We start from the raw sequence: 26,745 nt of genomic DNA on the forward strand, positions 1-26,745 counted from the left end.
CCACGTTCCCAAGAGAAATAACAAGGTTAGATCTACACAAAGGTCTAAACAATTTTCATAGCACTATTATTTACAATATGAGCAAAGCAGGGAAACAACCCAACTATGAGTCAAATGTGAGTGAATAAACAAAATGGCCAGGCACACACCTGTAATTCAAGCATTCAGGAGGTCAAGGCAAAAGGATCAGGAGTTCAAGGTCAGTCTCAGTTACATAATGAGTTCAAAGCCAGCCTGAGCTACGTGAGACCCTATCTCAATTTTTTTTAATTAAGTTAAATTAAAAAATGTAGTCCATTCTCCCCTCCCCTTCCCCACTAAAATGTGGTTCCTCAATACAATGGAATAGAACTTGGCCCATGAAAAAGAGTGTAGTACTAGTAAGACATAACCAACTATATATGCCTTGAAAACCTCATATTGGAGGGGGGGGAACAGTCACTCACAAAGGATCATGGACTATACGGCTCCCTTTGTATGAAATATCCAGGATAGTTAAATCCAGAAAGACAGGACGTAGAATCATGTGTATCTATGTCTAGTGGAGGGGAAGGAGGACTCTAACAGGCATGATAGCTAATGGACAGAAAGCTGCTTTGAGAAGTAAGGGAAAAAATTCCAAAATTAAATTGTATGATAATCCTATACTAATACTATGAGGTTAATTTAATCCATATTTAATGCACATGTCAAGTAAAGTTAATATATAAGGTTATGTATAAATATAGTAAATAAAATTAACATATAGCATTAAGACATAATTCCATATAACAAAATTAATTGTGCAAATACTGAAGAAACCATTTAATTGTTTTAAACTTTCAGTTAATCTTCATAGTTCACCAAGTAACAACTGTAGTAGTGGTTTGCGAAGTACAGTGAGAATAAATCAGCCTCTTGAAAACTCAGCCCGAGCGCCTGGGGATATAGCTCAGTTGAAAAAGCGCTTGCCTAGTCGCCACAAAGAGCCCTGGGTTCCGTCTCTAGAACCACATGAAACTGGATGTCGTAGTGCAGACCTATAATCCCAGCTCTCAGAAAGTGGGAGCAGGAGGATCACAAGTTCAAGGTTATCCCCAGCCACACAGCAAGTTTAAGGTTAGCCTGCTATACATGAGACCCTGTCTCAATAAAAAGAAATTAATTAAATAAAACTAAAATCCAGACTATATTATTTAAAAGAAAGTATCCTTCCTCTTGATAAATTTTCTTACACGCCAAGAACTTGATTGTTCCATTTACCTTGTTAAGATGATAAATTGAGTGTCCTTTAAATAGCTACACATTTCCGGAGGGTTCTGACTGAGTAGTGGCATCTGAGGAGCAAGTAGGGCCCTTGGGAGCCAGCCACTACATCTCAAAAGGGAAGCTGGGCTCAAGAGTGCCTTCCTGGGTGGGTTGTAGGGGCACCAGGAAAGAAGACCCAGGAGATGACAGTGACCTTCAGATGCCTCTTGTCCTATGTTCTCCAGCTATGACTGGTTAAAAAAAAAAAAAACAAAACTCCAGGGTTGTGGTCCAGGGGAAGGCTGTCAGCTCGAAGCTCCCTTGAAGCCGGCAGGAAGGTGATGCTGGAGGCAAGAGCCAGTTGCAGAGAAATAAAGGGACATGGGCTCAGGACAGAGCTTCTGTGTTATCACAGGTCGGCAGCACAAGCCTGTCTTCTCTTCTGATGATCTCACGTGCTGGGCACTTGTTCCTCTGTCCACTGCTCTGCAGGGAGTCCCTTGAGCTGACTGGCCACCTAAGTGCTCAAGGCCTGCCCACACACCACACAGTCCTACAAACAGGATTGACTTGTCTCCTCCCTGGTCTAGTTAGAACCTACAGAGCTCTACATCCGGTCACTTATGGAAGCGTCTTCATTTCTGTAGCAACCAGTCAGTGCCCTCCACACTGCCCAGGCCTGGTGAGCATCTTCAGCAGCTGTGCTGGACCCACCCCACTAGCTGAAACCATGCCCATCCCTTCTCTTTGCATTAACCCCAAGTTAGACTCCCATGTCTGTAAGTCAAGGTCTGTCACCCACTGTCCTCACCCTGATGATCTCAGGTTCACTGCTAAGGTCACCAGCTTGCATTTGGAATCTGAAGGCAGAGGGGACATAGGACACAAGAGACCAGATAAAGAACATTCCCCCATCATCATGTCTGTTCACTGCCCACTTCTTAGTGAGGACCAGAGAAGCTGCCTCTGCCAGCCACTATGTGGGGTAGTAGAATCCATACTAAGAGGAACCCGGAGGAAACTGGAAACATCATAGACTCATCTTTTCTGAAGTCATGAAGTCTGAGAAAGACTGTTTCCCCTCGTGGGGATGGCTCACCCTTAGAATGACCACTGAGGGCATGCAACACCTGGCTTAGAGGAGGACCCACTACACCTGACCCACAATTATCCTGAAGGGAAACCCACCCCAGATGTGGTGCATCCCAAGCCAGAGATGGCTAATGAACTACCCACAGCCACTACCAGCCAGAATAGGCGGGAAGCCTAATGGGGTTCTGCTCCTAGGCTGCTGCAGCGCTTGTCAGAACCGGAGGGATAGGCAAGAAAGAACCAGCAGCAAGGGGCCAATCTCTATCCCAGGCTGCTTCTCCGCCAGCTCCACGGGAGCCGAGGCTTGCTTTTCTTTGTGCTTCTCCTTCTGGAGGGGAAAGATGACATCCTCCACCCAGTACACACCCACCTAGGCTCACAGCCACCCTTTCCCCATTTTTGGATCATGCCCTTGACCTCTTCTTGGTGCACAGTATGGATGGAACTGTGTCCCCCAGAACGTGCACAGATAAAATCCCGACCCCTAATGGGACTGTACTGGAAGACGAGGCTCTACAAAGCTGAGAGGCTCTGTCTTCTGTATCGGACTGGGAAGCTGCATCTATCACATCTCAACAGTACGGCAGCCTAAACAAGATCTGAACAAAACGCCAGTGAGCATGCCAACGTGGATGGGGGGATCTCACAAGGCCCTACTCCTAGATAAAACACTACAGGCAATTAACAACTGCTAAGAAAGAGAAGGAGAATTAGTATTTCCCAGGGAGGAGCTCCCTAACTGGTCACCCAATACCAAGGGGTCAGTCCTAAAAACATACACATATGAACAATGCTAAATAGACTCAGAAGGTTGTACTTACACACACACACACACACACACACACACACACACACACACACACACACAAACACACACACACACACACACACATATATATATATATATATATATATATATATATATATATAATGACTAAAGAGAAACACAAAAGATGATACATGAAGTAGAAGGAGGGTTTGGAGACAGGGGAAGGAAACACTGGGGTACCAGGAGGGACACTGATAACAGGGACAGAAGATGATCAAAACATATCCATGTATGAGATGCCATAATGAAATCCATTATTTTGTACCATTGAAAAATGCTAATAAAAATAAAAAGCTCTATTTAAAAAAAAAAAAAAAGAGTAATTGAATTAAAACAAAGTCACCGGGGTGGGTCCTATGCTACTCTGAGTGGTGTCCTTAGAAGAGATTTGAGAACAGAAGACACCAGACCTGTATACACAGATGGACAGCCACAGCAGGACACAGCTAGAAGGTAGCTATCCTCAGGCCTGGAGAGAACCCTGCTCCTCATAATGCCTACTGCTATTTCTCCAGCTCTTTCCTAACCCTGGTAAAAAGTGCAGACATCCCCAGAAGCTGTGTTACGTAATCCTTACCCTCCAGCAGTCTCAAGACCCCACGCCCCCCACCACAGGTCACTTCACATAACTGTACTGAACACAGATGGGGCCTGGTCATCCGACCTCTGCAAGCCATGCAGCAGACACTAGGCTTGCAGCCGCAGACCTGACCATGACCTCTAGATCACCGGCTACCCCTAGAACAACAGACCCAATTTCTTGTCGGCGGGGCAGGAGGTCTCCAGAGTCCCTTCCTCACCAGACACACCAGGTTCTACAATCTGGTGTCAGTGGCTCCCACGCAAAGGTACTATCATCAGGAGAACCAAGGAGACTAGCCTGTCCAGGGACAGCACTTTGGCCCAAGTCACCAACTGTCACGAAGACTAATGGCAAATGAGGAACAAGACTGCTGAGTCAGGAATCTAAGGTCCACACACACTTCCTGCAGTCCCTGGGCTATGCCGTGAAGCCCCCTGCCCAGAGAGAGGCTCTAACTAGCACAGAGTCCTTCCTGTCAATGCTGGAAGAAAAACAAACAGGTGACATTGGACCCTGCGGCTTCTGCTGCCCAAATGCTGGAGCACTTGGGGACAAACAACATCAGTGGACTTGATCACAGAGCTGGGTAGTGCTAGGGGTCTGACGGAGCCCCGTCTCACATGCCTGCTACAATGTACACAAACAGGCAACATATCCAGACTGGAGCAGGTATCCCACCTCACCCCTGCTGACTATCCAACCCAGGGGCTAGAAAGAGAGGGAAAGGGGGAGGGGGAGGGAAGGGAAAGAAGAGAAAAGAAAAGGAAGCAATAAAGGTGGTCACCTCCCCTGCCCAGCATCTGACCCATAATCCAGGAGAAACTGAAGCTGACCCAAGCCAGGGCGACCACTGGGGTCTCCGTACAATATGCAAGGTGCCCTGGCTACTATTAAACAAACTACACCTAAGAGTCAGGTCACTCCAACAATAAGCTCACTGGCCTCTTGCCTAGAACTCCACGTATTACCAGCGCTACCCCAAGGGGACACGCAGCCAATAAATGCCTTCCCAGTCCACTAAGGTACCAGAATCACAAAGGCCCCAAAAGAGTCACTAATAAAAACTAGACAGGGAAGCAGGGCTTCCACAGTCACCCCTGACCCACCTATCCTGGCTGAGCCTGCGAGCTTGGCCCAGTGGGATCACCAGGAAGGGCATGCTAATCCCAAAGAACACACCCACCAGTGCCGGGTCTAGGTCTAGCGGGCCAGCTTCCTGGCTGATGGAGAGAACTCATCTGCAAACCTCTGCACTTGCTGCTACTCTGGGGTACGCTTGTAAATGTCCAGTCGGGGATCATTAGGGTACAGCTCAGTGGGAGAGCACTTACCTGGCATGTGCAGTCATGGGTTCAATCCCCAGCCTCGCGAGGTAAGTAAAATACAATGTGACAATATAACAATAAATAAATTTCTGATCAGTATTTTTAATGGCTGTAGGTTTTTGGATTTCTTTCTAGGATCACCTTTGGTTACTGATGCTTTTCTAGGAATTTGCCTGTTTTATCTATTGAAGTTTTCAAGTTCTCCCAGGCATCAAATGATCCCTGCGTGCCCCAAACTCTCTATTTTGGTTGGCTGCTTTGTCTGTAACCACCCTTTCCAAGCCTCGCACCCCTCATGGGTGTCTTTCTTCTTGCTCGTCTCTCTCAGGCTTTTCTACTTCAAAGGGTGAACTCTGACACTTCTGTTCTAAAGCAGACCAGACCGGAGCCTCCAAGCAATTCAACTGGGTTCTCTGTGAAGGTGTGAACCAGCCAAAAGTGACAGAGAGCAGGGAGTGGCCACAGCTCCCTCGGTAGAGAGGCTCTGTCTGGCGTGTTCTGCCCTCACTCTGCTCCCTTTCATCAGCGTCCCCAAGTCTCAGGGTAATCAAGCAGAACCCGCACTGCAGACTAATGCAACAGAGGCCATTCCACAGGTAACACTTCATTTTAAAGGGGTTTAACTATCTGTCTTAAGTACAGGATGAACTAATGTGCAGCAGACTTTCTACTCCTCACACATCCTACAGGACAAGACTTCCCTTTGGTTTAGTCCCTGTTCGTTTAGTTGGGAAGATGGGTCATTTACTACATCCAAAATCCTCCCCAAAGAATAAGCCTCAGGCATACGGACCATTCAGTCCTACATTCTCTCTCTCTCTCTCTCTCTCTCTCTCTCTCTCTCTCTCTCTCTCTCTCTCTCTCTCTCTCCCTCCCTCCCTCCCTCCCTCCCTCCCTCCCTCCCTCTCTCCCTCTCTCTCCCCTCTCTCCCCTCTCTCCTCTCTCTCTCTCTCACACACACACACTCTCTCTCACACACACACATGCTCTCTTGCAAGCATGCACACACACATAGACTCATACATATATATTCTCACACACATTCACACATATACACATGCTTACTCTCTCTCACCACACACTCACGTGCATGCATACACATACACACATGCTCTCTCTCTCTTTCTCTCTCTCTCTCTCTCTCTCTCTCTCTCTCTCTCTCACACACACACACACACACACACACACACACACACACACACACACACGAATGCACACACACGAATGCACACACATGCCACAAAAAGGATTCAGAGAAGACAGGAATAGCTCCTAGCACATTCTTCCAATGTGGGGCTGAAGCTTTCCAAAGACGCTGCTTCTCTGTTAGAGACTAAAGAGCATTGTGACTGGGGAGTTGGAATGTTGCAGAATGAGAGCCAAAACTGCTGTGGGCTATCCAGGTTCTTTAGAAAAACAGCAACTTACCTTTAACCTTTGTATATGGCCTAACACGCCCATGCTTGTTAGGTAAACCTCTCGGAAGGTAAGTTTAGCAACTTAGCTTCCACCAACCCTAAAGCTAAGAGCGCTCTGCGAATGTCTGAAGCCTATAGGAAGACTCCCCCATTTGGCTGCTGCCCACCTACCTGACAGTCCGCGACTGCATGTGTTGAATTCACTGGTTTATGACTCTCTGCTGTCCTATGGCTCTTCAAGTGCATGTAACATCTTGCATGATGGAGCATGTCATTTCATATTGAATCCCACCTTGACCTTGGTCAATCATCTTTTTCCCAAAATAAACTATGTTCTTACTTCCTTCAAGGCAGAGTGAAATACATTCTGCTGATTCAGGTGATGGAGGCCTCACACCCTAAAATAATGTGAGGCGTCAAGCTTGACAGCATTAGCAGAAGGATACCCAGACCCCAGTGCAGCCCAGGCACAGAGGGCACAGGTTTCCAGTGGCTGCATTTAATAATCCTACTTCATGAGGTTGGGACCAAAACACATTGTAAGGAGGTACTGAATACCTCAGTGCTCCCAAATGGCGAATTCTCACATGGTACCATCACCCAGGACACTCAGAGGTTTTTACAAGATGCAGGGGCAGCACACGCTGCCAGCACAATAGAACATAACTGAACTTGGACAGGAGCAGCTATGGCAACAGGGTCAAGGCAACCAAACTGAAAACAGTGGGAAAGGGGTGAGGCACTACAGCCCCGAGCAACACACTGTGCTAGGGTGTGGCCACTAATGTCTCTGTGACTTCTCTCTGTTCCACGAGTCCCTGGGACAAAATGGAGAGGGGATAAGGATGGGGATGGGGAGATAGCCATGTAGAGATCTGTGTCTTTTTTCTTTTCTTTCTTTCATATTATTATTATTATTATTATTATTTGGTTTTTCGAGACAGGGTTTCTCTGTGTAGCTTTGGTACTTGTCCTGGATCTCGCTCTGTAGACCAGGTGGGTCTCGAACTCACAGAGATCCACCTGGCTCTGGAGGTTTGTGTCTTAGAACAGCCCAATGCTCTGGTCAGGATGGGCCCCAGACACACAGCACATCTGGCAGCCACATGCCTGGGCCTCCTGAGTGCAACACCTGCTTCGAGAACTGAGCCCACTCTTCCCCTTGCTAGGCACCCTCACTTACAGACCCAGGGAAAAGAGAAACCGAGACCTCCAAATCCCTGGTAGTTCACCCCACTGCATCCAGAACTTGCCTGGACACTGACCCTTCCCCAACCTATGTCTCTACTTGTGCCAGGGACCTTGGCTGTCTGGTCCTCATGCTTGTCATGGCTCAAGACCCTCCCCGAGCAGTCACGCAGGAAGAGCTCAGCCTCTTGTTCCACTCTGAGCTGAGAACACAGGAGGTCTTAGAACACTGCACACACTGCCGTGCCTCATGGCTGTCTTTGCCTATCTTCCTTCCCCCAGGCTCCACCAGCTCAGACCATCTGAACCATCTTCTACCATTTCCTACAGATGATACAGCACCTCTCACCACCACCACTAGGATGCCCAACAGAGCCAAGGTACAAGCCTGGGATCCCTCTCACAGTCAAGGTGAGTCCCAGGTCCCAAGGATTGGTGGGGCCTGCTAATCACAATCCCCAGGGTGGTCGATGCTGTGGCCCTGGAACACCCAGGGTACTAGTGCTTCCGGGGTGGATTATAATCAGGCATTGCTTAAAGAAATAAAAGTACACTCCACTGAGGAAAACACTCCAGGAAATGTCAAGTTCACACCCCTGAAAAATGTAAGGAAATACTTTAAATCTATATGAATACTTGGGGGGGGGGAAGCTTCTTAAAACACAATATCTAACTACAGGTGGGAGAGGATGCTGGAGCAGTGCACAAAGAGCAATTCACTCAAGGTACACCATGTGTGGTGGTTACACCCATGCAAAACGGCAAGCCTCAGCACAGACAATGAAAGTATCCCGATGAAATGACAACTATGCAGTTAAAGAAGACACATAAAGACAAACCCTTAAAATGAATGGCATTCAGCTGGGTTAACCGGGTTGGTGACATTACTTGATGGAAACTTCCTTCTTAAGAACCCCAATTCCATAGGGACTGGACTTCCCCTCATCTGCCTTCCTCATCCATAGGGCTGCCACAAAACCAAGAGAGGCGAAACACTCAAGCATCGACACCAGTCACAAGAGCTAAGACAGGAAAGCAGCCCTGGTGACCGCCAGTGGCTGGAGGGATGAGGAATAGGAATATTATTCAGCCATGGAGTAGGACACAACCATGCCATCTGCAAAATCAATAAAACCAGAGGACATCAGGTTGAGTTAAGCAGACACCAGAAGACTATATACTGTCTTGTTCTCTCTCGTGCTAAAGCAAGCCAACATAGATGTAAAATAGTGATGGCCGGAGAGTGGGAGGGGGGTTACAGATGCAGGTTTGGTAACAGGTAACAGAGCACAGTGAGGCGAAAGGAGTATATTCTGATGTTCCCAGCATAGTGGAGTGACGCTATCACAGCCTACTGCGGATTTTATGAAAAACTAGCAGAGAGGCGGTACAAGGACTGTGAGATTAAAAAATGGCCAGGAAGGAAATGCTAATTGTCCTGACTTGATCTGTACATCCTGCATGTGCATGCTGAAATATCACACTGCACCTCTTAAATCTGATTAATACCTATTAATCAAAATAAAATTATAGATAAATAAAAATAAAATTACATCCATAGCCATGAGAAAAAAAATATGAAAGGAAAAATGCTATAAGCAAGGTGATCCATAGGCAGCAAAGATAAGAAATGAAATCAGACGAAAGCAGAAGATGCAGAAAAACTCTGAATAGAAGATGAAAATGAGCGTCATGGGCTCCTTCACAGACTCACACAAGCATGGCTCCTTCACAGACTCACACAAGCATGGCTCCTTCACAGACTCACACAAGCATGGCTCCTTCACAGACACACACGAGCATGGCCCACAGGGAAGTCTGCTGCTCCAGCCTTGCAGGGTACCTTTAGCTCTGAGATAAGACAATTTCCTGAAGATTCCCTTCCCGACCTTAGGAAGGTAATAAAGCCAAGGGCAAGCTAAGTGCAGTGAGGCAAGACTTCCAGCATTTGGGAGGCCAGGGCTGGGGGACCAAATGCTCAAGGCTAGCTTGGGCTACATAGCAAGATCCAGAAAGTACCACGGAAATGTCAATACCAGTATGATGACTCTAGAGGCTGAAGAAAAAGCCTCTGAAGATCTCTGACTGATATATTTATACATACAGTATGCAACACATATACATGTATACCTGGACATGCACACATGCATGCACAAATGCCTGTATGTGGATATACACACAAACACATGTACACGTTCAGACATTCTCACAGCTCCATGTGTACCCATGTGTACAAATGCAAATGTATACATATCCACATATTCATTCCCACAGGTATGGACACACCCATGCACACAAACACATACTGCCCTCCACATGCCCATCCACGTGTCCACACACTCATTAGCACACACATGGACTAAAAATACTTATGCCATTTATTCTTCAGTTAGATTCAAACTTTGCTAGAAACACTACATTGTATTACAGTGTCCAGACATTGGAATAAAATGTTTAAAACTAACAGTGGGTATAATAATACCTTTTATTGATAAGGTGAAAACAGTTGGGAAATGGCTACTCTGTCCTATAGCCTGAACAACCACTATGAGACTTTAGCAAGAGGTACACAGAGTGCCTGTGAGCCCCAAGCTGAAAGAAGATTCTGGATTCTTCCAGCAAAGTCACCCAAGATGTACCAAGCCTCACTTTTAGGCTTCCTCAAGTTACTCCTTCTTAGCTCACCCAGTGGGCTCAGCTTCCTCCCTACACCAGACAAGGACACACCAGTGACAAGCCACAGGGGGACAAAGGGGCTGATACAGGGTTCCCTTCCAGCCGATTTCATCTGTGGGAGAGGTCGACAGTCACACAGCCTCAGCAGGCCACAGTGGGGTGCTCAAAGGAGGGTTCACAGGCCAGGGAAGGTGGATGCCTAAGGCCAGAGGATCAGGGCCAGCTGCACCTTTACATTCAGCTGAGGTGTGCCCAGGACCCACCTCCCCCTCCCAGGCCTGGGTCAACTCGCTACAGGCGCATCAGAAAGATGAGAGATGGCCACATGCCACCCCACGGTCATCCACGGCTCACAAGCAGCTCAGCTGCTTCGGAAAAGCAAGCCCAGGTTGCCTGCCCATCAGATTCCTCCGTCTCCCCCAGATACCACCACGAAACACTGAGCATTGAAGTCGTGCCATTTAAGGGTAGACTGAGGCTCAAGAAGAGAAGAGGTAGGGACCCCACAACCACAACTGCCCTTTATTAGGTCGAAATCCAGCACAGCCTGGAGAGGAGCAGAGCTGACCAAAGGGCCACCTTGGACTGAGCACACTGACCTGCTTCTCGTTCTCATCCTCCAGCCGCAGCCGATCCTCAATGCAGCTTCGAGCCTGCAGGAAGGCCTTCCTCTGTGAGCGCTCCGTCAAGATCCGCACGAAGACGCCATACATGTTCACACCCACAAAGAGCAGGGCATTGGCACCGAGCTGTAGGGAGAGAACAGGCACAGGATGTAGGGTTCATGCTAGTCAGGAACAGGAGGGCCTGGGCCACCATGGGAGCCACCAAGAGGCTCTCCATCAACCCCTCAGCCAGCTCCAAACTCATAGACACCCAGGAGTATTCAAGCACTGCTCAGACCCACAGTGAAACACAGCGAGAACTACACAGGGCAGAAAGACACCTTTGTTCACGCAACAGACGGCAATGCCACAGCGTGTCACGGGACTGAGGGGTAGCTACAGCTAGTGCCCTAGGCTGTATTTTACTCCCTCCCAATTTTTTTTGTTAAAAGCTTGACCCTAGAAGACCTCAGAATGTAACTGTATTTAGAGACAGGTTCTTAAAAGCCATAATTAAAGTAAAATGAGATCATTAGAGTGAGCTCAAATCTAGCCTGACCGATAAGAGATCAGGATGCAGGACTGTGAGAGGCCCTTGAGGAACCAGCCCTGCCTCAACCTTGATGGTAGAGCCCAGCCTCCAGCACCGTGAGAAAATACATTTCTGTTATAGAAACAACCATCCTCCCCCACCCCCCGACTCTATGGTACTCTGTTATGACAGTCCCACAAAAATAATACACCTACAACATAAGAATACGAGATGGCTGCTTTCAACACTCCATGGAACACCCTAGAAAGATTCAGAGGAGCTATGTCGACAAAAATAAAACCCCAGTAATTGATTTCGCACAAAATAAACTGTAGCACAAGAAAGACTGGGGGCCTGCTCTGTAAACAACCCCTTCCGCCATGACTGCCAGGCTGAGGAGGAGCCCACAGGGAGTCCAGACTCTTAGGTCTACTTTGAAGGCCAGAGGGACATTGCCTGTTTGGTTAGACAGAATTCCAGGAATATAGCTCATGGCCCTGACCCAGCTCTAGTCAAGACCCCACAGGACCAGAAGATGTCACACAGATTGGCAATAGCCAAAGAACTCAGCTCAGACCCCAGACATCAACTCTAAGGACTTCCTCCTGAAGGTCTCTTCCCCTGGCATATCCCAGTGCCTAGCAGACCACAGGACCAGAGCTGGATAGAGGCATGTGTCACTGGTCACAGAGGAGCAAGGCAACCCTCAGAGCAAGGGACGCCTATCCAACCCAAGGAAATGCCAGTCCGTCAGCTGCCACGGTGTAGAACTTCTAGCTGATTAAATGTGCCGTTTCCACCTCTGCATGAGGGAGGAGGGGGATGCAGACTTCAAATGCTACTACTGCTCCTCACAGATTACCCCCAAGGAGTCCAGACATGGCTGTGCCACACTCTTTACAGAGAGGACAAGGCCAGTCAACACAGCACAAGATGGACCAAGTGTCTCCTGACAGTTGCTGGGGGAGACTGGGGAGATGTCTAACCAGGAGTGGGGCTGAGACAACCTTGGGACAAGAACTGCTAGGCGCCCGGCATTCCTGAGAGTAAGTGGGAGGTCCAGCCTGGAACACCACCATATTGGACAGATCTGGGCATCAGACAAGGATCTGGGCATCTTCAAACTCGGGTTGTCTGAGATGACTTCTTTTAAAGTAGATTAAAATGAGGACCGGAACTGGGGACTCTCTTAACAAGGCATCCAGGTCTCACGGGTGACTTTAACCCTGACTTGACGGGCAAGCATGGGCAAGCCTGAAGGCGAGTTGTTTCCTTTACTGACGGAAATTAGAGCATACGCTCCAAGCAATGAAAGAAGCTGTTGATTTAGATCTATGTTGCAGGGACCTTCCAGTGGGCTGCATCAAATAAGGTAGCAGTGAGATTGTAACCAGACAAGTTCTTTAATTTTCTTTTGCAATCAATCATCCTATAACTACTTTGTCATTGAACACTAGATCCCTTCTGATTTGGTACCCACCTCTAACTCCAGGAAATCCACCTGTCAGAAGTAAAATTTTGCATCTCAAAGTCGTGAACCAGTAGTGGTCACCTGTACTCTAGAAACACATCAGAGAGAGCATATACTGTGACCCTGATCTCACCAGGTGATCTATGAATCTGTGATCCCAACATGGAACTCACTAAGGATGAGAACAAGGGAGTCCCTCTGTGTCCTCAGTAGCTAAACTCAACCCCACCCCACTGTGTGCTACGTCCTCTTGGCATCTCCTCGCCCACTGAATGGTTCGCTGGACCCCATGCTGAGCGCTACAGGCTATTCCAATGGTGTCACTGTGACTCCTCAGCTCACAAGAAGTCAGGTGAGTAACTCAACCAGAGGAAAACATATTAAGTACACTGGGCGACTGTTCAGGCCCACGGGGCTTCAGGGGTTGCGGGAGGGTATAGACCACAGCCAAAGAGCAGAATATGCACAGAGCATGTGAAGTCACATGACACCAACAGAAAAAACAACTAGTGCCACCACCTCCCCGAGAGAGCAGTAGAGTTCTCTGGAAGGCCCGTAATGTGGGAAACGATGGTACAGGACGCACAGTTACTTCAGCCCAAGGGCCAGGCCTGCTGTTTCTAGGGCTCACAGAACCCTGAGCAAGGCCTACCACTGTCCATCAAACCTTCTAAAGCCACTGGATGCTGAGTCCCACGTGCAAAACTGGAACCCCAGACTCATGGCCACAGTAGCATCTCTAGATCTGGACACTGAGTATACAAAACATCAGGACCCTCAGCGCATACTAGGTTGGACATCATGGCCATTATGAAGGTGACCCTGTACAAGATGTTCAGGGTCACATGGAGAGAGTGGACGGTGCAGCCTTACCCTCCCCTGGCCCTCAACACAGGACAAAAGCCTAGCCTGAGGGTTGAGAGATCAGGCAGGTAGGCATGTAGGGTAACGGCACCTTTCAGGACAATGTAGCACACTGGGCACTAATAGGAGATCTGACCAGTCCCTGAAGAGCATGGGGGTCTGCAATAGGCCAAGGCCAGAGGAATGAGCCATGCTATCAGCTGAGCTGGAGAGCCCCAGAGAAAGGCTTGCACAAGAGGCTACCTCCACCTTCCAAAGGAAGTGAGACACACTCCTTAAAGTAAAAACAACAATTAAAGCCTCCCTTCTGAGCTCTGCCCACATCATATCTTCTTTCCTCCCATGACACTCACCCAGAACGTGTGGGCCCAGGTTGAGAGTGTGTGAATGAGAGTTGGCGGAAGAGCTAAGAACCAGTGCATTCACTTGTCGGTGTGCTAGGCCTCAGGGACCACCCCTTCCTCCCTAAATGCACCAGAGCCCCTGTATGTGAAGTGGAAAGGCTGTGGGCTGTTGGATAGGCTGGCTGCCCATCTCCACACAGCACAGGGGTATCCCTGGGAGGCCCCTGGCTTCTCGACATCCTTGATCAGAAGTGAGAAGCTCCCTTCTCCATGTCCACTAGCTAAAAATCTGCCTGCTGTAGAAGAGAAGTATATCCAAATACCCTTAGGACATCTGAAAGACTACATCATCAGTGAAGTCAAAATTCTACATGACGCTGTCCTCCTGGGAGCCACTCCAAGGGAAAGAGGTCAGTGAATCAAGCAGCCCGTCCCCCGCAGACAGCATTGCGGAGAAGAGTTTGTGGGGGGAAACTGACCCCTTAGGAAGACGAAGGGACATCTGCTAAATACCTCTCACCTGCCCAGGCCTGGCCTGCCTAGCTATCCCTGGACCCCCCACCTCTTATCGGCCAGTGTTACAATTGCATTCAACTGACTGACAAACGTTCACCACCTATGTTATCCACAGGGACAGTGATCCTCTCAATTCTCCCCACGAAGCTTTCTCAACTTCTGGCCAAGGGGGCATTTGGAGCCAACAAAGAACACATTCCCCAGGACATGAAATTGACAATATGGCTGAGTACCTGTTCATAATGGTAAGAGGGAGGTGGCTTAGGGTCATCATGAGCTTATCAGAGACCAAGGAGCCACAGGCTACTGGATCTTCACATGGGAGAGGCCCAGCTCCCATGCTACCTCCATACTCCCTGGCGGCATCCTGGCCTACCACTGCCACTATCTACACTGGCCTTGTAGCAGCCTATGGCCAAAGCTTCTGGTCGTCATGTGTTCTCTCTGGCCTTCCACCCAGCAGCATGCTTGCCCTTTTAAAGTATCCCTTTTCTCCTCTTCAGCTGTAAGTTTTCTCCCTTCTGATCCCTTCCAAGATTCTGAGTCTTTGACAGTGGGCTCTACACCCCTCTCAGGAGTGGGCGTGGCAAGGATGTGCTCAAGTCCTCTCAACAACTGTCATGTTTATAAAAGCCCCAATTTCACCACAGGCACAAGCACCCTCCACACCAAAAGAAGGCTCATGCTAATCTCACAGAATATCACAAATATTCCTCATTGAACACCCCTCCCCCACGTCAGGCAGATGGCCAGTACATGACACAGCAGAGCTAACAGGGTCTGTGGGAACAGGGCCAGCACCCATAACTGCTCCACATTGTCCTTGCATCCCCAGCTCACTCTGTGCCACTGACCTCATTCTTCAGACAGACACAGTAAGGGCAAGGAAGAAAACAGGGCTTCCCAGGTGTTACAACACATGCACAATCCCCTGCAGTCGCCCCTACCTAAATGATGCCCCAGCGATGGGGACAGACCCCCACATCCAAACCAGTGTTCACCTCACAGAACTAAGAAGCAAATTAGCAGCAAGGAATCATTCACCTCCCCATCAGCATGCCGCATCAAACCCAGAAGACCAGCTGCAAATAAGTTCAGATGCCTTCATGGCCCCTGCTTGGCCAGGCAGAACCTAGAGAAGAAGGATCTCCCAGGGACTCGGAATTCCTCAAAGCCAACATGCAGCAGGTTCCAGGAAAGAAAGGGACCAGGAGCAGCAAATCCATATGCTTGCCCAGCATGCCCAAAACACCACCAGAGCCAGCTCCTCAGTACAGGGGGAGGCTACGCCTTGGCAAAAGAGTTGGGGTTGTCCACGGGGTAACACACTAGAGTCAGAGGCACCAGGATGAACTTGGTGTTCAGCTTAACTCAGAAGCAGATGGGCTGGAATACAATATTTACAGGAATGTGCACACTTGTGAATCTGTTAGCACCCTTGACAGAAACAAAGGTACCCCAGGAACAAGCCCGGAGCCCAGGCGGCGGTTTCTAACGAGAACCTCCGAGAAAAAAAAAAACAGGCCTCGGCCAGGTGTGGTGGTATACACCTGGAATCTCAGCATTCAGGAGACTGAGGCAGGAGGATGGCAATTCAAGGCCAGCCCAGGCTGTAGTGAGACCCTATGGCAAACAACAAGAAAGGACCCCTGGATGGAAGGGCTGGTTCTCAGACTGGGACATGAGTCTGGAGCGTCCTACGTGTCACAGAGTAAGAAAGAGGTGTGTTAATGGTGTGTGTGTGTGTGTGTGTGTGTGTGTGTGTGTGAGAGAGAGAGAGAGAGAGAGAGAGAGAGAGAGAGAGAGAGAGAGAGAGAGAGAGAGAATGGATGGATGGATGGATGGATGGATGGATGGATGGATGGATGGATGGATGAATGAATGAATATGTCAGACCACACAAGAGCAGGTGAAAAGGCTCCAAGTAACCACGCCAGGACCACATGAGCATGAAAACCACGCGGTACTGGGTTACAAGCCAAGTGTGAAGAGTCACACTGACAGAAATCAGTGGCTGAGTAAACCAGACACTGACCACACTCCCAGCCATTCACGGGTACCCTGCACTCTGGGAGGTAAATTCCTCACTCCCCACATAAGGGAGGAAGTGTCTCTCCCAACCCGGCCCAGAGTACAACAGGGACAAAGAAGACAGAAAATTGTACCTCGATGAGGAGAATGAGGAGGGCGCTCAGCAGCACCCCTCAGCCAGACAATGACAGCAGCTGGGCGGTGACAAGCTGCAGCCCCAGAGATGAAGTGCTTGCTGTCGAAAACCCAGTACCCCAAAGAGGTGAGAAAAATCATCAGACCTGGATGGGCACAGGATAGATACCAGGAGGTCACTACAGCCACACCTGGGAAAGCCCGGGCCTTGGTCACCCTTCATCCCACCATCTTGAAGAAATGACCTATCCCAACCTGACATCTTTTTCCCACATTCCCAGGTATCAGCCTCTTCTCTTCTGCGCCACATACGGGGACAGGAGGCCCTGCTGAGGCCAGAAGCTGTGAGTCCCCTCTCTTGTCTCATCAACTCCTGTCCCTTAGGGCTCTGGGTCTCCCATCTCCATCGACCCTCACCTCGAGAACACCACATACTGACTGAAACCACTCTCTCTGCAAAAGACCCTCCTGACATCGTATGTTCTAGAAAGAGCCTTAAAACTTGAGCATGCCATAGGAACTCACGAACTTTAGACCCACAGCTGTGGAACCTGCATGGGACCGGACCAGACCCTCTGCATACAGGAGACAGTTGTGTAGCTGGGTCTGTTTGAAGGGCCCCTGGCAGTGGGATCAGGATCTATCCCTGCTGCATGAGCTGGTTTTCTGGATCCCGTTACCTATGGGGGGACACCTTGCTCACCCCTGATAAAGCAGGGAGGGGCTTGGTCCTGCCTCAACTGGATGTACCAGGCTTTGCTGTCCCCCCCCCATGGGAGGACTTACCCTTCTGGAGGAGGAGTGGGGGTCGTGGGGGTGGAGAGGTGGGGGGAGGTGTGAGTGGGGGGAGCAGGAGGAGGGATGAGAGGGGGATCTATGGTTGGTATGTAAAATGAATAAAAAACATTTTAAATAAAAGATAAATAAGTAAAGAGGAGGAAAAATGGAGCATGCTGGAAGCTGACCCGGCCTGGGTCCCCCTCCCAGTGTCCTGCCCTCTGTACAGACACACAATGCATGCCCTTCTGCATTTGTGCAGGCAGCTCACAGCCTCAGAACTGCTCCCCTAGCTGCAGCCATGACCTAGAGGCTTTTCTGACCCCCTAGATGGGGTTGAGTGGCCCGCTATCGTCCTGTGGTTCCCACATTGATCCTCATCTCCATTTAGTATGCAAACCTGTCCACTGAATTTGCTCCAGCTGTCAACCTGTCATGGTGTTCCAGACTGCCCCTGCAGCAAGCACCACGCCTGAGCATCATTCAAACTGTCTGCAAGGGCACCAGAGAACCACAGGCTGTCCTCGGGCAGCCCTAGCTACAAGGATGTGTGAGGCGTGAGCACCAGGCCAGCTCTGAGTTTTCTCTCACACTCGTTTGTGGCATTTTTTGCCATTCCAGGGAAGAAAGTGAACCCACACACTGCTCCCCCCACAGCCCAAGGCACAGTTAGTGGCAAATCCACAGGCAGCCCTCCCCTTGCACGCCCCCCACAAGTCAGGTTGGGGGGAGCAGGTCGGCCTCTAGGCACCTTCTGGGGCTCCTTAACTAGACACCATTCCATCCCTGCCTATGGGTGTCCACCGGGGCCTGGGTGGGGATGGCACGGCACTTTCTTCCAACCGCGGCTGCCTTTTCAACACCACACACAAGTGTGTTTTTAAATTAATGTAATTGCTTGCTCGCTCTCTGGTTCTGAATTAGTAAACGCTTTAGAATTAGCATCATTTGAAAGGGGAACCAGCAGAATGCTGATCTTTGCTGGAGGCAGCGATGGCAATCTAGGAACCGTGGTACTGGCCTCTTTACTTCTGGGCATTGTCTGAATTTTCCATGATTAAAATAAAAACAAGTTTGGGAACAAGAATATGGCGACTCCCCACAAGCTCCGTTCACCTAGTTTCCAACTAATGAAGCTGTAGTCACCAGGCCAGGAAATGACTCTCACTGGGACCTCAGAAGCATCATCCTCGGTGCTTCCTGTTTAACTCTTTGTCCCTCGATGCCAAAAGGCTCCCAGGTCTTAGGGCCCCACATAGAAGCAGCACTTACCCACCCTCACAGTCCCCATCTCCAAGCAAGTGGGGCCTCTCCTCTCAGGTCACACACACAATGAGATGGCAAGGGAGGCGAGAAGGACAAGGACGGACGCAGGGACACACAGCAAGAATGTTACGAATGAAAGGTGGAATGTAAAGAGCCAGATGTGAGGCCCTAAGTGGCGTGGCACCCCAGGAACAGTTCTCACCAAAGATAGCAGCTCCCCACACAGCTCCACACATCCTACCCAGACAACACAGTGGCCATCTAAGCCTCCTAGAGGGCAGGCTCAAGTTCACACACTGGAGCCTCAGACAGCCCCACCTCAGGCTTGCCCATTCCCCACCCTTCTTAGTACCTGTGGTATCTCTGCCCCTCTGACCTCCTCAGACACCCGAACATCATCAGAAGCCGTCCAGAGAGAAGATGGCTGGCTAAGTGCCATCTCATCTGTGGATGAGACCCTTGCCTGGCACTCACTCTACAGTTCTCAGGAAACATTTTGAAGTATATACCAGTGAAGTTTTTTTTTTTTTTTTTAGGCTCAACCAATGATTCCTAACACATGATCACTCAGTTAACCCCTCAGACCACAGGGTATGATATAGTGCTGGAGAAAACAGCTGCCATGGTTCGAGGCCTGAGTTTCCCAGCCCTTTGGGGACTGCATCGCTTCAGACAGCAGCGAGTCATCTTCCCGGGCAGACATACCTCTCTCCCGTGAGCAGGGCATGGGTGAAGACGACCTGATGCAAAGCATGCTAAGCATTCCTGGAATGACATATCACACATGACCTCATCATCCTCATGCTGGCAGGTGCTCAGCCCACCTCCACCATGACCAATTGGAACACTCATGGCATATTCTTTCCCTGCAGGGGCAGAATGTTCTGGAGTGGGCTACCCTGGCTTCTGGCTCTCGCCCATCTGCCACTTTCTGGAGTCTCTTGAACTTGCCCCTACCCTCTTGAGGAGACTCCGCCAAATGCAGAGCTAGCATGCGTGATAAAGCTTCTTCTAGGGGTTGCACGGTCATTCGGAGAGTCCCACAGATGTCCCCCACCCCGGGCTAAGACCCTCTGCTGCACAGGCACATGGACAGGGAAATATCTCACAGTAGCAATTCTCATAGAAGAGCTGGCTGCCAGCCATAGGCTAAGAGCTCTAGATTTAGCTCTTTATCATGGAGATGGGCAGGGAAGGAGAGACATCCTCCAAAGAATAAATTTAAAAAAAAATAATAATACAGGTTTATGAAGAGCACACAGGTCCTGTGGATGGGGCAACACTAAAGGGACTCTGTGCAGGGTTCAGAGGTCAAGTGGACCATGGGGACGGATGGTCTACTGCTGGCCTAGGACCATGGTAAGGTTCAGACAGCAGGAGGTGACCAGGTGCTATGAACCGGCCATGTTCCTTGTTCAAGATGTACATGCACTGTGTGAGCAAAAATGTCCTTCCCGTCTATCAGAAGCATCACCAGTGCTTCAAGAAAGCAGAGAAGAAAACAGCAGGTGAGCAAGCACCACACACAGCATGTGCCATGAGAGCAATCAGATGAACCACAATGCTGAGAAAAGGGAGTTCCAGCGGCGAGCACCAGGGAGCCAGGCCAGCTAGCACTGTGTATGAGCACTGCCCCAGGCTGAGGCCACTTCTGAAGGCTGGAGCATCTCTTTCAGAAACACTATGCTAAATCTGTGAGCTGCTCTGTGCTCATCGAGTAAAAGTAAACTCTGTACTCAGATCCGCAATACGTTGCTAAAGCAGAATTCCTCCGTGGGGCTCAGAGGCTGAAGGAGAAACACCAAGGGGCCCTGTCACACGACAGGTGGCTTCCTGTCCCCGACTCATCTTCCGGATCCTGCCAACTTTCCTGCAGACATATGCACACCCAAGCACGGATACGTGCACTGACACATGGGTGCATGCCTGTGTGTAACCTAAATGCACACCTATATGAATACACACGTGAGTGTGCACACACATGAAGGTGGTCACACTGGGCGGACGCCCATAGAGCTGCATCCAGAGTCTCCTCAGTTCTGAACCCTGGGATTCAAGTAGCATGATTCCAGGCTTTCTTCCTATTCCCAGCTAAAAGCAGAGCAAACACCCAACTCGGACATCAAAGCAGGCCCCGCCTTTTTCTCCAGTCCAAGGGCAGATCATTCAGGGTTTATGCTGCCTTCAGTCCTGGCCTGGACTTCCACCCTCCTCCTGACGCCGGTGTGTCAGCACAGCATGTGGAAGGAGGGTGGGGTCCCTTAGTGTAAAATCTCAGTAGGTCTCAGCACAACTGAGAAGAGGACAAGGGAAAGCAGATGGTTAAAAAGAACAGAGGAGAGTCGCCAGGAGGGAAGACCACAGGAGGGACATGCTGAAAGGCCACTTCTGAAAGGCTACTGTTATGAGTGGGGAACACAGGACACAAGCCCATACTGGCCTGGGTTAAGTGGTGGGAGGTCCCACTCATTTCCTCCCCTGAGTGCTTGGAGATACTCAACCATTATCCTTGGGGCACATTGACCCCATGTGAACACACACAATCTTACTGATCCAGACGAGGTCTGAGCTTGGACCTCATTCTACAGTTCAGACCCTGAAGTAACCCAAGGTCATGGAAGTAGGGGTGCAGGACTCTGCCCAGGTGCTGCTGGGTCTCTGCCCAGACTACTCTCCTCAGGGCTAAATCTCCCTCCTGCTGATGCATCTACCCCAAAGAAAAAGCACTGGAATATCCCCGTGGCCTGATCATGTGCATGCACAAGTGTGCAGATAGGCATGTTTGAATGTCATGTGTGTGTGCAAGAGTACATCCATTCCTACATATGTGTGCACATGCTCTGTGTGTGCACAAGTAGACACGAGGCTCTGAGTGCAGGTGAATATGCATGTACTGGTGCGTGAGCACAGATGCACAAATATGAACATAAGAGTATTATAGGGATGGATGTCTGTGTGTGTGCCTCAAGTGTCTTAAGTGTGTGAGTGTGCATTGATTTGTGTTTGTTTTTCCATGTGCATATGCATGGGTGTAAGGGTGACAATAGCTTGAGTGTGCATGTAGGTGTATTTGTGTGGATGTGTGAGTGGGTATATTAAGATCGTGGGTGTGTCTACATGCAAACACAAGTGTGTAAGTGGGAGAACATGGCAGGGTGCTCATGAAGCATTTGTGTAGGTGCTTGCGTGGGGGTGGGTGAGTGTGCTTCTGAGTGAGTGTGTGTGCTTGCATGTGAGGGAGAACAGAGGAGGGGCAGGTATGACTCATGTCCCCAGACACAGTGAAATAGTGTCCTACAGAGCAGAGGTTCTTTCCCTGCCTCATTCATCCCAAGATGAAGACAAGAACCCACAGCTGTGAGAACGGTCTCCCTCCCCGCCCCCCTGCTCTTCCTGTCCATACTGAGGCCTGGGTCCCACCCCTGCACCCTCCTGTGCTCCAAGTCCTGGCTTCATAAAGGCCTGCCAAGCAAGCACAAAGCCCCAGGCCACAGGGACACCACCCCACCACAGCCACATGGCCCTCCTGGTCACACTCCGCTTCTGCCATTGCAGCTGGGAGAAGAGAACATGCAGAATGTCCCGTTCTCCACATCCTAGGAGTTCCTTTCAATGTGTGATCTCAACACATGGAAAGCACCTCACTCCAAAGGGAGGTTCACCGAGCTAGAGACAAACGCGCAGATCACTGGCTTCAAGTGGCTGCCTACAGCGCCAAGATCCATGTCACTGATTCCAGGAGGCTGACAGGTCAGGGAACACCTGCCAGACACAGTCCACACATGGTACCCAGAAAACACGGCTGCCCTGTGACACTGTAGAAAGAATTGCTGCCCCCCCCCACTGACAGTGGGGGAAACTGAGGCACAGAGCTCATCCTGCACCCCAGCTCACAGGATGATGCCAGTGCTCCTGAAGTACTTGGAGACCACTCACTCTCAAGCCCACCTGCACCCATCTGAGTCAGCACCTGAGCCATCCTGCTCCTGCCCACAGCCACCTGTGTACCCAATGAGCTCAGCCCTTACCCCTGAGACATCGAGGGTGTTACAGGAAAGAGAGTGCGTGCGTCTGAAGCCATCAGAAGCCCAGAGGACAGTACCCACAGCGTGGGTCAGAGACAGAAACAAGAGCACACATACTCCTTAACAATCCTGATTGCCATCACAGGCAACCAACAGAAACTGAAGTCCATTTCCTCCACCCGAACAGGCAGCCTAGTTGAAAATACACAGTGTACACAAGCTCAATAGACCTGGGCTACTTCAAAGGGAAAAGGAATAATAACTGTAAGACAGACTCATCTGGGGCAAAAAAGGAAGCACACGGGGGCTCAGAGCCAGTGGACGCAGGCCTGTCTGCCTCCTCTACTCCAGCCTCAGGAAAGGCAGGGCAGGAGACCACTGTGGGTAGAAGAAGCCTTGAGCCAGTGGCTAGACCAGCCCAGGCCCACTTTTCCCAAGAACCCCCTCGCCTCAATAGCACTCCAAGGCAGTGAGTGACCTTCTGCTCTCCTGCCTCTACTTCCGAAAGGTTCTTGGAACCTCCTTGAAGATGGGTAGTGGTTATGGAAGGGACTTTCTCCCCTGCACAGAACAGGGTCCGGAGCGCAAACCTCCGTGCAAAGTGTAGGTCTGCTCTGAGCCTCTGCCCTTGACAGGAAGCTAAGCCTATAGCTCTGAGCTGGGGGTACACACCTGACTCTGGAGCTTTCACAGGACCCAGCCCCAAAAGACTCAAGTGGAAACCTAACACCCGAAAGAAAGCAGCATCCCCTGAGTATGCAGCAAGGGCCACCCTGCAGGGCTTCCTCCATGACTCATTCTTTCAGACTCTTCTGCATATCTGCCCCAAGCCTTCTCTGTTCCTGCCTGCCCAGAATTAAGAGGCGGGGAGTCAGCGCCATCAGCAGAAGGCTGCACAGCAGAGGTGGCAGGGTCTGAAGGGAGGTGGCAGTGAGGTACACCAGCGCTTCCTAAAGCAAGCGCCACCTTCTTCGGGCATCTCAATCACAAAGCGGCAGGGGTTCACCGACAGACTGCAGGGTGCCGGGAATTTTGCAATGGGAAGACGTTTGAAATCCTTGGGGACTACTGGCTTGCCTTCACTACAGGTTTCCCTACCTTGATCCCCATTTATGTGTCAATATGGGACTTGAATACAAATATTGTAGAGGATAAAATGCTTTAGAAATGGCAGAAGATTTTCAACACATGCTTTCCTTATGGACTTTTTACTGTCACACAGTCTCTGTGGAAAGCAGCATCTTCCCCTGGGAGGAGGGGGCATGGCTGAGTTCAGTGAGGGAAGGATTTACATCAAATTGGAGGCTAGTCACTGGGAAACCTGGGTACCAGCTACCTAAGAATCCTTGTTTTCACAATAAGCTTCCTCCCCCTCCCCCCGGCCCCCACGCGCCCCCCCACCCCGCTCCCATACCCCGCAGAGTAACAAGGGCTCCTCTATCCCAAAGGGAGGGACAGTGGCGCCTTTGCCGACTCCTCCCTCTCTCCTTTTAAATCTTTTCTCTAAAAGGAATGCCTAGAGGCTGTGTAGGGGGAAGAAATTACCAGTTTTAAAAAGATAACACAGCACAGCCTTTTAAGGCACCTAGAGAACCCACCATGGACCTCAGCCCATGTCTCTCACTAGCCCTACAATGCATGCTCAGCATTAAGACCTGTCATCATGGCCCCTGACACCATGTACTGCTCCCTGACACCAGGGTCTAGATGTTCATCCTATGGTCAGCAGGTACACCTGGCTAGCAGCCACCCCTCTCTCTCTCACACACACACACCAGTTATCCTCCCCCAATTTAGATTCTAGGCCCAGCCCAGCCCCCCCCCCCAACTCCCCATGTGCTCCCAAGACTACCTTCTTTCCTTATATGGGCTCCCCCACTTATCTGCTCTCATCTTCCTCCTGCTGTTCTGTAGCTAGACCTAGAAACACAACCCTGCCACAGCAGCCAAGCCTGGGCAGGACCAGTGAAGGGGAAGGCGTGGGAGTCCAGCTTCCACCTTTTGAAGGGTTCTTCGGTGGAGGAGAGAGGAATGAGGAAATATCAGATAGAAATAGGGACCTAGACAACAAGAGGAAAGACAGAAACACAGGATAGCTTCGGGAGGGCTGGGGTCAATACCCAACAGCTTTGCCCTATATTGAAAACGGCGTTTTACAATATGCCAAGGGGAGAGGCAAAAGACCTCCCCCTTGCAAGATCAAAGCACACCCTACAGTCAGTGTAGACCCTTCCAAACATCTGGTAAACACGCCCCTAACCAAATCATCTCCTTATGCAGCCCTGCTGCGTAAAGCAAGCTCAGATTCTCTGACCCTGAGTAAGTTCTCACTAGATAGCCTCTGCAGGCTCCCACAGGAAGGTCCCAAACTCCTGGGAACAGTCTCCTGGTCCACCTCCCCACCTGCTTGGCTGCGGTGGTCTGGGAGAACAGGCACCTCCGGAGTCCAGGAGGAGCCTCAAGAGCAGTTAAGTCCTATGCCCTTGTCCCAGCAGCCACCTCACCCGCCCAAGCTGAAAGAGACAAAGTTCCAGGCTTTGTGGAGCCAGGGTCAGGGCTTCGGGGAGCACAGGTTATGAAGACCAGATTGTGAGTGACCTTGGCAAACTCCCCCTCCTTCAGGACAGGAGTCGGGTTCACAGCTGGGTAGTTAGCAATACTGAAGGGGTTCAAAGTCCTTTCCCTCTCACTCTCTGCTCCCTCGGGTCCGCGGAATTGAGAATCAAGCCCCAGATGCGCTCCAGGCGAGCTTGGAGAGGAGCCCAGGGTCTGCGCGCTCCGCCAGACTAGAAGCCTGGCCTCAAGACGGCGCATCCTCCCACTTTTCATCCCTCTAACGAGATGGGCGCAACCCAAAGCAGTGGATCAGGCGTGGGCCCCCGCTTGGCCACACAACTATTGCCTGACCTTGGGCCTGTCACTGCCACCACCACCCGCACACATACCGGCCTCCGGTGTCCACCCTAAAGACGCTGTGGACTCTTATCTCAGAAGAAACCCCAGGTGGTGGGTGCTAACCCTGACTGCATACCCAGCTTGCTGAGTGACCTTGAACACCCATACCTCTCTCTCTTCAGAATCTCAGTTTCCCCACCCTCCCCATCAGAAGAAGAATGTTAAACTCCTGGCACCACCAGTCCCGCTGGCAGGTGTGTCTCCAACCCAATGGGGGGCGCGTGATGGCACTTACCGTCCTCCAGAGACGTGGGCGCTTGGCAGGGACCAAGGCGGCTGTGACCAGTAAGTGTGAGGCAGCCACCACCAGCCCGAAGCCGATGGCCAGTAGGCTGCGCACGGGCAGCAAGGCATAGGATATGAAGGTGACCAAAAGGAGTTGCCAAACCCCCTGCTCAGCAACCGCGGATCCCACGGCGCCTCCCGCAGAGCCCCTCGCCGGGCCACCCAGCGCGAAGGGGCAGCAGAGTAGCGCGAAGGTGAGGCTGAAGAACAGCGCCAGCTGACCGACCTGCTGCAGCTGGGGCACCTGCAGGGATCGGACATTGGTGACCACGAACAGCGCCAGGAAGAGGATGCAGTGCACCGGGTGAGACCCCTTGGCGAGGCCAGGCGCGGGTCCCGGTGCGCCCAGCAGTTCAGCCAGAGCCAGGGCTCCCGCCAGTAGGCTGAGCACCGCCAGCGCCTTCAGCGTGGCCGCCTGCTCCAGCCGCAGCGTGTAGCCGCGGAACAGCGCCTCCAGCTCGGGGCACGCGAACTCCTCGCCACACGCCCGGAGCCCGCGCCGGCCGCCCGGCCCGGCCGCCCGCTCTGCGCCCCCGGGCTCGCCCGCGCCTCCGCCGCCGCCTTGGCCGCGCGGCGCCCCCGCCATCTCAGCGCCATGCAG

General features: G+C 50.8%; 1 protein-coding gene across 1 annotated transcript in view; it reads right to left on the reverse strand.

The window, feature by feature from the left end:
- Positions 1-26,745, reverse strand: part of Adcy1 (adenylate cyclase 1) — a 128,280-nt gene extending 101,535 nt beyond the window's left edge. The window contains exons 1-2 of the mRNA XM_028870541.2: positions 26,095-26,745; positions 10,938-11,087 (exon numbers count right to left, since the gene is read on the reverse strand). Coding sequence (XP_028726374.1) covers positions 10,938-11,087; positions 26,095-26,730 — 786 coding nt within the window. The 5' untranslated portion in view covers positions 26,731-26,745. The remainder of the gene's footprint in view (positions 1-10,937; positions 11,088-26,094) is intronic.

Source organism: Peromyscus leucopus, chromosome 10 (genome assembly GCF_004664715.2).
Source record: "Peromyscus leucopus breed LL Stock chromosome 10, UCI_PerLeu_2.1, whole genome shotgun sequence".
NCBI lineage: Eukaryota > Metazoa > Chordata > Mammalia > Rodentia > Cricetidae > Peromyscus > Peromyscus leucopus.